Source organism: Mya arenaria, chromosome 15 (assembly GCF_026914265.1).
Source record: "Mya arenaria isolate MELC-2E11 chromosome 15, ASM2691426v1".
Lineage (NCBI taxonomy): Eukaryota > Metazoa > Mollusca > Bivalvia > Myida > Myidae > Mya > Mya arenaria.
Window position 1 is genome coordinate 48,458,758 of NC_069136.1, and position 9,480 is coordinate 48,468,237.

The following is a 9,480-nucleotide window of genomic DNA, read 5'->3' on the forward strand; positions in this document are numbered from 1 at the left end:
TATACAGGAAATTGGCCCCTACTGTGATACCATTGCAATTAGCAGAATATGCACAGCAGGGGATTTTCATGCCAAACATTCCTTACACTATGCCTTTCAGGTTAAAATAAAGAATATAAACAGCCGAAACTCTTGACTGTTGTCCTGATCATTTCTCATATTTTTTTTTAGCAAAAGTACAGTCCAAACTGGCTTTGTCGAACTCTGTTATCTCGACGTCCCGGTTATGTCGAACTTCTTTCGAATGTTTAAGGTTAAGTTTGAATTATTTTGTATTTTGATTATATCGAATGCTCGTTTTCTCTAAGTATTTCCCGAGGTCACAACGATTTCGACATAACGGGAGTTTACTGTATAGAAAATTTAGGAATATGACAATTGTTTACGGCATTGAAAGAAAACAAGTTCACGTGGCTACAAAAGCGCATTGTTGCAATATGAAAATTAGACCTGAATAAAACATTTATAACGATGTGCTTAAATAAAGCTACTGTCTGATATTTAAAGTAATCATACTTACGAGTAAGTGGAGTATTTGTTTAACCTAACGTATGTATAAATAAATGATTATGAATGATACCGACTTTTATCTTTACGGCATTGATAACAGCTACATATGTTAGCCGATTGTAATTATGCGCCACATTATGAATTTCCTACATATGTCAGGCGCGTAGCTGCCTATACGCGAGTACGCGGCTGAATCCACATCATTCTGACAAAATTGCAGTATGCGTACTTGACTGCATGATCCTAAAACTGGTCATTTTCCAGTACTAATTAAAGCACCCAGAATGCACCAGATTGCTCCATGGCTTTCAAAATTTTCCGAATTTTTTGAATTATGAATCCACATGAATATAGGGCTAGCTACGCCCCTGTACGTTCAGTAAATAACCAGATATTATATGACCAAACCCATGTTGTCACTGATAAAATACGTCTATTGGTCGAACTTGGTAGAAGCGGTCACCATGCCACTGGTCAAAACCGCTACACTGACAGTGTTGTCATATTTGATGTCATCTTTGGCCATACAGACATCATTGAAAACAATCATAATGAAGCTCATTTGCTTAATATGCACATTTTAACGAGTGTTTATTTATATGTGTACAATTTGTTTTCAAATTCGAACGTCTGATTTTTCCGCTTGCTTACCTCAGTGACGTCATTCACGTGATCTGCAAATCACTCTTCTGTTTTGTGAACCACTAAACTACTGACACTAAATCAACGCAAGACAAACGGAGGATGTGTTTTGCATGGCTGAATTTTGCGATAACAAAACTTCAAGTATAAATAATAACCGTCCGGATTAAACTTGTTAAAACAAGAAATTAGACACTATCTCACGGGCATGCTAGTTAGGAATAACTTCAAGGTATGTGCTCTATTCTTAATGTAAGCGACACCGTATTTTAATTTTCGGTTTACTAATACTAAAAACTAATACTACTTAAATAAACAGGTGCGTACCTGAAGCATTTTGAAATGTACGCCCGTACGCTTGAGAGCGGTGAAGAAAAGTAAAGGTATTTCTATATTCTGGTCCCAATATGATATATGGGGTTGGAGCGGGACCGATATCCCCTGACGTGGGACTTTTTTACTTGCCATTTCGCGGGAACCTTAATTCATTTGTACGCCTGGGCGTACTGGAGTATGCCTCGGTACGCCCCTGATAAAGAAATACCAAAAACGTTTGTAGTATAAATTGAACGGTTTTATATTGATTTTTGTTCATCATCGATCGAACACATCGGCATACATGTACCATAGGTTTATAAAGATCTTCTTAAAATGTCGTTCCCTGAAAGGGGAGTTTACGTGACTGGCAAATACAGCGTGTCTAGAATCACCGGCTGCCTATAGGCCATTCCCTATCTGCCTATAGGTAAGACCCTATTTGCCTATAGGTCAGCCCCTATCAGCCTATAGGTCAGTCCCTATTTGCCTATAGGTCAGCCCCTATCTACCCGATACACATACCCACCCTTTCAAACCAGTGATAAATACATAAATTCTTCAAGTAAACAGTTAGGAAACGCACGATGGCATAACCCAGCGTTTTTTGTTGACATAACTATTAACCCAGTCTGTATTTTTAATGCAAAACTTCTTTGTTTTGTTTCAGATGTGGTTGTGGCTGCTGCTAATTCTTCCAGCCTGCCTGGCAGACACGCCCAGCAAATGTGAGTTACTGTTTTATTGTTTCATACAGCTCGCTTGTTTATCGAATAAACTTTCGTCTTATTTTCATGCACCTAGTGTGTCGTCTTATTTCCATGCACCTGGTGTGTCGTCTTATTACCATGCACCTGGTGAGTCGTCTTATTTCCGTGCACCTGGTGTGTCGTCTTATTACCATGCACCTGGTGAGTCGTCTTATTTTCATGCACCTAGTGTGTCGTCTTATTTTCCATGCACCTGGTGTGTCGTCTTATTTCCATGCACCTGGTGAGTCGTCTTATTACCATGCACCTGGTGTCTCGTCTTATTACCATGCACCTGGTGAGTCGTCTTATTTCCATGCACCTGGTGTGTCGTCTTATTACCATGAACCTGGTCTGTCGTCTTATTACCATGCACCTGGTGTGTCGTCTTATTTCCATGCACCTGGTCTGTCGTCTTATTTCCATGCACCTGGTGTGTCATCTTATTTTCATGCACCTGGTGTGTCGTCATATTTCCATGCACCTAGTGTGTCGTCATATTTTCATGCACCTGGTGTGTCGTCTTATTTTCAATGCACCTGATGTGTCGTCTTATTTCCATGCACCTGGTGTGTCGTCTTATTTCCGTGCACCTGGTATGTCGTCTTATTTCCATGCACCTGGTGTGTCGTCTTATTTCCGTGCACCTGGTATGTCGTCTTATTTCCGTGCACCTGGTGTTATCTTATCTCAATGCACCTGGTGTGTCGTCTTATTTTCAATGCACCTGGTGTGTCGTCTTATTTTCAATGCACCTGATGTGTCGTCTTATTTCCGTGCACCTAGTGTGTCGTCTTATTTCCATGCACCTGGTATGTCGTCTTATTTCCATGCACCTGGTGTGTCGTCTTATTTCCGTGCACCTGGTATGTCGTCTTATTTCCGTGCACCTGGTGTTATCTTATCTCAATGCACCTGGTGTGTCGTCTTATTTTCAATGCACCTGATGTGTCGTCTTATTTCCATGCACCTGGTATGTCGTCTTATTTCCGTGCACCTGGTGTGTCGTCTTATTTCCATGCACCTGATGTGTCGTCTTATTTCCGTGCACCTGGTATGTCGTCTTATTTCCGTGCACCTGGTGTTATCTTATCTCAATGCACCTGGTGTGTCGTCTTATTTTCAATGCACCTGATGTGTCGTCTTATTTCCGTGCACCTAGTGTGTCGTCTTATTTCCATGCACCTGGTGTGTCGTCTTATTTCCATGCACCTGGTGTGTCGTCTTATTTCCATGCACCTGGTATGTCGTCTTATTTCCATGCACCTGGTGTGTCGTCTTATTTTCAATGCACCTGATGTGTCGTCTTATTTCCGTGCACCTAGTGTGTCGTCTTATTTTCAATGCACCTGATGTGTCGTCTTATTTCCGTGCACCTAGTGTGTCGTCTTATTTTCAATGCACCTGATGTGTCGTCTTATTTCCGTGCACCTAGTGTGTCGTCTTATTTCCATGCACCTGGTATGTCGTCTTATTTCCATGTACCTGGTGTGTCGTCTTATTTTCAATGCACCTGATGTGTCGTCTTATTTCCATGCACCTGGTGTGTCGTCTTATTTCCGTGCACCTAGTGTGTCGTCTTATTTCCATGCACCTGGTGTGTCGTCTTATTTCCGTGCACCTAGTGTGTCGTCTTATTTCCATGCACCTGGTATGTCGTCTTATTTCCATGCACCTGGTGTGTCGTCTTATTTCCGTGCACCTAGTGTGTCGTCTTATTTCCATGCACCTGGTGTGTCGTCTTATTTCCATGCACCTGGTATGTCGTCTTATTTCCGTGCACCTGGTGTTATCTTATTTCCATTCACCTGGTGTGTCGTCTTATTTTCAATGCACCTGATGTGTCGTCTTATTTCCGTGCACCTGGTATGTCGTCTTATTTCCATGCACCTGGTGTGTCGTCTTATTTCCGTGCACCTGGTGTGTCGTCTTATTTTCAATGCACCTGATGTGTCGTCTTATTTCCATGCACCTGGTGTGTCGTCTTATTTCCGTGCACCTAGTGTGTCGTCTTATTTCCATGCACCTGGTATGTCGTCTTATTTCCGTGCACCTGATGTGTCGTCTTATTTCCGTGCACCTAGTGTGTCGTCTTATTTCCATGCACCTAGTGTGTCGTCTTATTTCCATGCACCTGGTGTGTCGTCTTATTTCCATTCACATGGTGTGTTACCTTATTTCCATGCACCTGGTGTGTCATCTTATTTCCATTCACCTGGTGTGTCGTCTTATTTCCATGCAGCTGATGTGTCATCTTATTTCCATGCACCTGGTGTGTCATCTTATTTCCATGCACCTGATGTGTCGTCTTATTTCCATGCACCTGGTGTGTCGTCTTATTTCCATGCACCTGGTGTGTCGTCTTATTTCCATTCACCTGGTGTGTCGTCTTATTTCCATGCACCTGATGTGTCGTCTTATTTCCATGCACCTGGTGTGTCATCTTATTTCCATGCACCTGGTGTGTCGTCTTATTTCCATGCACCTGGTGTGTCATCTTATTTCCATTCACCTGATGTGTCATCTTATTTCCATGCACCTGGTGTGTCGTCATATTTCCATTCACATGGTGTGTTGCCTTATTTCAATGCAGCTGATGTGTCATCTTATTTTCATTCACCTGATGTGTAATCTTATTTCCATGCACCTGGTGTGTCGTCATATTTCCATGCACCTGGTGTGTCGTCTTATTTCCATTCATTTGGTGTGTCGTCTTATTTCCATGCACCTGGTGTGTCATCTTATTTTCATTCACATGGTGTGTCGTCTTATTTCCATTCACCTGGTGTGTTATCTTATTTAAATGCACCTGGTTTGTCGTCTGATTTCCATTTCTTGGTGTGACATCTTATTTCCATTCATCTGGTGTGTCGTCTTATTTCCATTCACCTGGTGTGTCGTCTTATTACCATGCACCTGGTGTGTCGTCTTATTTCCATGCACCTGGCGTGTCATCTTATTTCCATTCACCTGGTGTGTCGTCTTATTTCCATTCACCTGGTGTGTCGTCTTATTTCCATGCACCTGGTGTGTCGTCTTATTTCCATGCACCTGGTGTGTCGTCTTATTTCCATGCACCTGGTGTGTCGTCTTATTTCCATGCGTCTGGTGTGTCGTCTTATTTCCATTCACCTGGTGTGTCGTCTTATTTCCATGCACCTGGTGTGTCGTCTTATTTCCATTCACCTGGTGTGTCGTCTTATTTTCATTCACCTGGTGTGTCGTCTTATTTTCATTCACCTGGTGTGTCGTCTTATTTCCATGTGTCTGGTGTGTCGTCTTATTTCCATGCACCTGGTCTGTCGTCTTATTTCCATTCACCTGGTGTGTCGTCTTATTTTCATTCACCTGGTGTGTCGTCTTATTTTCATTCACCTGGTGTGTCGTCTTATTTCCATGCGTCTGGTGTGTCGTCTTATTTCCATGCTCCTGGTCTGTCGTCTTGTTTCCATTCACCTGGTGTGTCGTCTTATTTCCATGCACCTGGTTTGTCGTCTTATTTCCATTCACCTGGTGTGTCGTCTTATTTCCATGCGTCTGGTGTGTCGTCTTATTTCCATTCATTTGGTGTGTCGTCTTATTTCCATGCACCTGGTGTGTCGTCTTATTTCCATTCACCTGGTGTGTCGTCTTATTTCCATGCACCTGGTGTGTCGTCTTATTTCCATGCACCTGGTGTGTCGTCTTATTTCCATTCACATGGTGTGTCGTCTTATTTCCATTCACCTGGTGTGTCGTCTTATTTTCATTCACCTGGTGTGTCGTCTTATTACCATGCACCTGGTGTGTCGTCTTATTTCAGTGCACCTGGTGTGTCGCCTTATTTTCATGCGTCTGGTGGGTCGTCTTATTTCAAATAATCTGGTTCGTCGTGGTCGTCGTCGTACAAAATATTAATAATGGGTGAAACAAAATAGTTTTCACACATGTTTCAAATGACAATACGTATATGTGTAACAATACACATTACTTTTTTTGTCAATTGAGTTGTGTCCTTAAATTGATCGGCTTAAAAAAGAGCTTTTGCGTCCGGGTTAGATTCTGTCTTATGCTATTGTTACGTCAAACACTGACTTTATGTTGACAAGTTCTTTCAGGGGTTACATATGCCACCAGACTTTAAGGGAAGTTATAGCAGTGTAACGTTAGTCACGTAGAATTTCTACGTGACTTTGTTCAAGCTTTAGAGATTTAATTTGCGCGGGAGTAGTAATAAGTGAAATTGGAAGAAAGTAGCCTTTCGCATCACAAAAAGGCCGATAGTTCAATAACGACTCTTTAAATAGCCGGTCGCACTATGACCAATAATCATTGCATGTTTCAGCAGACTTAGCAATAACTACTGTCAACTTATTTCTACAATGACAATGTTGTAAAGTGATTAATGCATCTTTCAGCAGCACACAGCCTTGAGAAACATCCTCACGTGGATATCAAGCCTCTGGAAACCACCCACAATGTCAACCCTCTGGTGAAAGGGGTTCATCTTGGGCACGAAACGGACGAAAAGCGCCCACAAAGTCACCTACTTCCGGTCATCCACAAGGGCGACTTCGGTGGCCATGGATCCAATGTTCTTCAGCCGAAGAAAGGAAAAAGTAAACTGGCGAAACTTGACAAGTTGAAACTGAAAAGGAAACGTAAGCAGTGGAGATTAAAGAAAAGGCTGGAGAAAAAGAGACGACAGCAGCCGGTGCCGGTAAGTAAAGCAATCAGGGATGCGGCGAAGGAGGTGAAGAAACAACCAAAAGCGCTGACCAAGAGCATCAACAGTTTAAAGAAGAAACCGCGAATGTTGAAAAGTAAGGCGCTTCGGAGAAAACATGCAAGGGCCCGGAAAATCAAAGGGAAGAAGGTGAAGAATGCTATGCGTGATCTGAAGGCGAATGCAACAAAGAAACAACTAGCGACAAAGAAACAACCAAAAGCGCTGACCAAGAGCATCAACAGTTTAAAGAAGAAACCGAGAATGTTGAAAAGTAATGCGCTTCGGCGAAAACATGCAAGGGCCCGGAAAATCAAAGGGAAAAAGGTGAAGAAGGCTATGCGTGATCTGAAGGCGAAGGCTACAAAGAAACAAACGAAAGCGCTGACCAAGAGCATGAAGAAACCGCGAAAGTTGAAAAGTAAAGCGCTTCGGAGAAAACTTGCAAGAGCACTGAAAATCAAAAGGAAGAAGGGGAAGAAAGTAAAGGGTGGTCTCAAAAAACTAAAAAGTAAAACAACAGATCTTAAAAAGAAGCAGCTACGTAGCGGAGGCGTACGGTTCCGTGGCCGTCAGAGAATCACCGTGAATCGGGGGCGACCGGTTCAACACGAGGTGAACGACAACCTGGCCGCGGACGGCCGGACGCATACGTACAGAACGGAGGGACGCAATGGAAGGGTGCGATCTAAGATGCACGTGACTGTCAGCCGGAACAGGGGCGGTCGCCGTAGAGGGCGTAAATCGCGGACGGAGGAAACGCATTAGAAATATAGAAATATAGAAATACGTTTAGATTTATGGAATAGCGTGCATATTGAAAATATATTTTTCGAAACATAATTATATAAAATATAAAGTGTTTTTAAAAAATGTGGTTAAACCAAAGACATTCTTGCTGGTTTTCCTTAACCCTTAAGCTGCTGATGGCGATTTTAAAGGCTTTGCAAACAGCTTGGAACCAGACCAGACGCCGAGTAACTCGGCGCCTGGTCAGGTTCCAAGCTGTTTGCCACTCAGTCAATATATCCCCAAAGTTTTAAGTAAATTGAAAGAAATTTAGAATAAACCAGACAACATTTTTGAGCAGACGACAATTTACCCAGCATGCAAAGGGTTAAACCAACGTGCGGACTTGACTTGACACCGCTGCTGATGCATAATATTTTACAAGTCAACAAATTACTTTTTAGAATGTCTTGAAAGTGATTATCATAATGCGTGTAGTGTGTCTATATGAATGTTTCAGATATAGGATTTTTCTATCAATCATTTTATAAACTACCGTCCCAACTCGCAAAGATAATTAGCTTCATTTGCATACACTGTGTTAGGTAAAAACTCAAGTAGTATTTATTAATGTGTCTATAGCCCTAAGGCAAACAGTCTGACTCTTAAAGCTTCACTCTCACAAATATACCGTTTAAACAACTTTTTTTATTGTTTGTCTTGGAAAGAGCAAATGTTAGCGTTACTATCTGCAAACCAATCATAAAATATTGCTGTAAAAATCCGATCGCAGATTTTCATATTTCCGTTCGAAAATTAATGTTTTATAACTTAAACCGTCACTAACGGTTTAAGAAAAATGCATAAAACATTATTTTTGAACTTAGAACATAAACAAGTTGTCAAAACGTTCAATCTGTGAGAGTGCAGTTTTAAGGTGAACGAAATAATTCAGACGCTTAGGCGTAGTTCATTACAATAATTGCTAGTTAATAACTATGAAAAATGTTAATGGTATTTTTGTGTATGTTTATAAGTAATCTGTTTTTTGTTTTATAATAAATGAATGACATACATGTTTTAAAATGTTGTTATTTGTAGTCAGATTCATTGACCAAATGCTCATAGTAATTGGATACCATAAATCTCTTGAAATATCAAAACAAGGAAATGGCATACATAATGTTTAACATTATCTAGGCGTTGGGAATGTAGCCTCGCAGATAGTTTGACAAGGTGGGGCCAGTCGGCTGTATGGTTATCGTTGTCGCGGCCTAAATATTGGTGAATCCACGTTTTTTTTTCATCAGTATTGTATGTGACAAGTGGCATAGATAGCACATGCGAACGTGTTTTCACCCTTCACCCAATCATGCTAAGAAGCATTTTGACCCATAAATGAGAATATATATTACGGGTAGGGATATGGGTTTGGGGACGGGCTTACTTACCCTCGTCATCAAGTTAGACCAATTTGACGAGTAAAATGAATATCTTAAAGGAATTTGTTTACGTTTGAAAGGGTCAGAAATAGAAAAAAAGAAGTTTTAATTATAAAGCATCATCAAAAAGCTACTAAATGCTGTTTTCAATGATAAAGTATCATCAAAACGCTACTAAAATGCTGATTTCGATGATAAAACATCATCAAAACGCTACTGAAATGCTGTTTTCAATGACAAGACATCATCAAAACGCTACTAAACTTTGAATGCTGTTTTCAATGAGAAAGCATCAGCAAAATGCTACTAAACTTTGAATGCTGTTTTCAATGAGAAAGCATCAGCAAAATACTACTAAACTTTGAATGCTGTTTTCAATGAGAAAGCA

General features: G+C 41.1%; 1 protein-coding gene across 2 annotated transcripts; it reads left to right on the forward strand.

Moving 5' to 3' along the window:
• Nucleotides 1-1,202: 1,202 nt before the first annotated feature.
• LOC128218690 (uncharacterized) lies at nucleotides 1,203-8,726 on the forward strand. Of its 2 annotated transcripts, none has more exons than XM_052926348.1 (3): nucleotides 1,203-1,384; nucleotides 2,138-2,195; nucleotides 6,617-8,726. In XM_052926348.1, exons 1-3 carry the CDS (start codon nucleotides 1,361-1,363, stop codon nucleotides 7,687-7,689), a joined length of 1,155 nt encoding a protein of 384 aa, XP_052782308.1. In that variant the 5' UTR covers nucleotides 1,203-1,360; the 3' UTR covers nucleotides 7,690-8,726. The 2 variants fall into 2 exon arrangements, with proteins under 2 accessions (XP_052782308.1, XP_052782307.1); XM_052926347.1 differs by having other exon boundaries at nucleotides 1,205-1,384; nucleotides 6,614-8,726.
• Nucleotides 8,727-9,480: the final 754 nt, after the last annotated feature.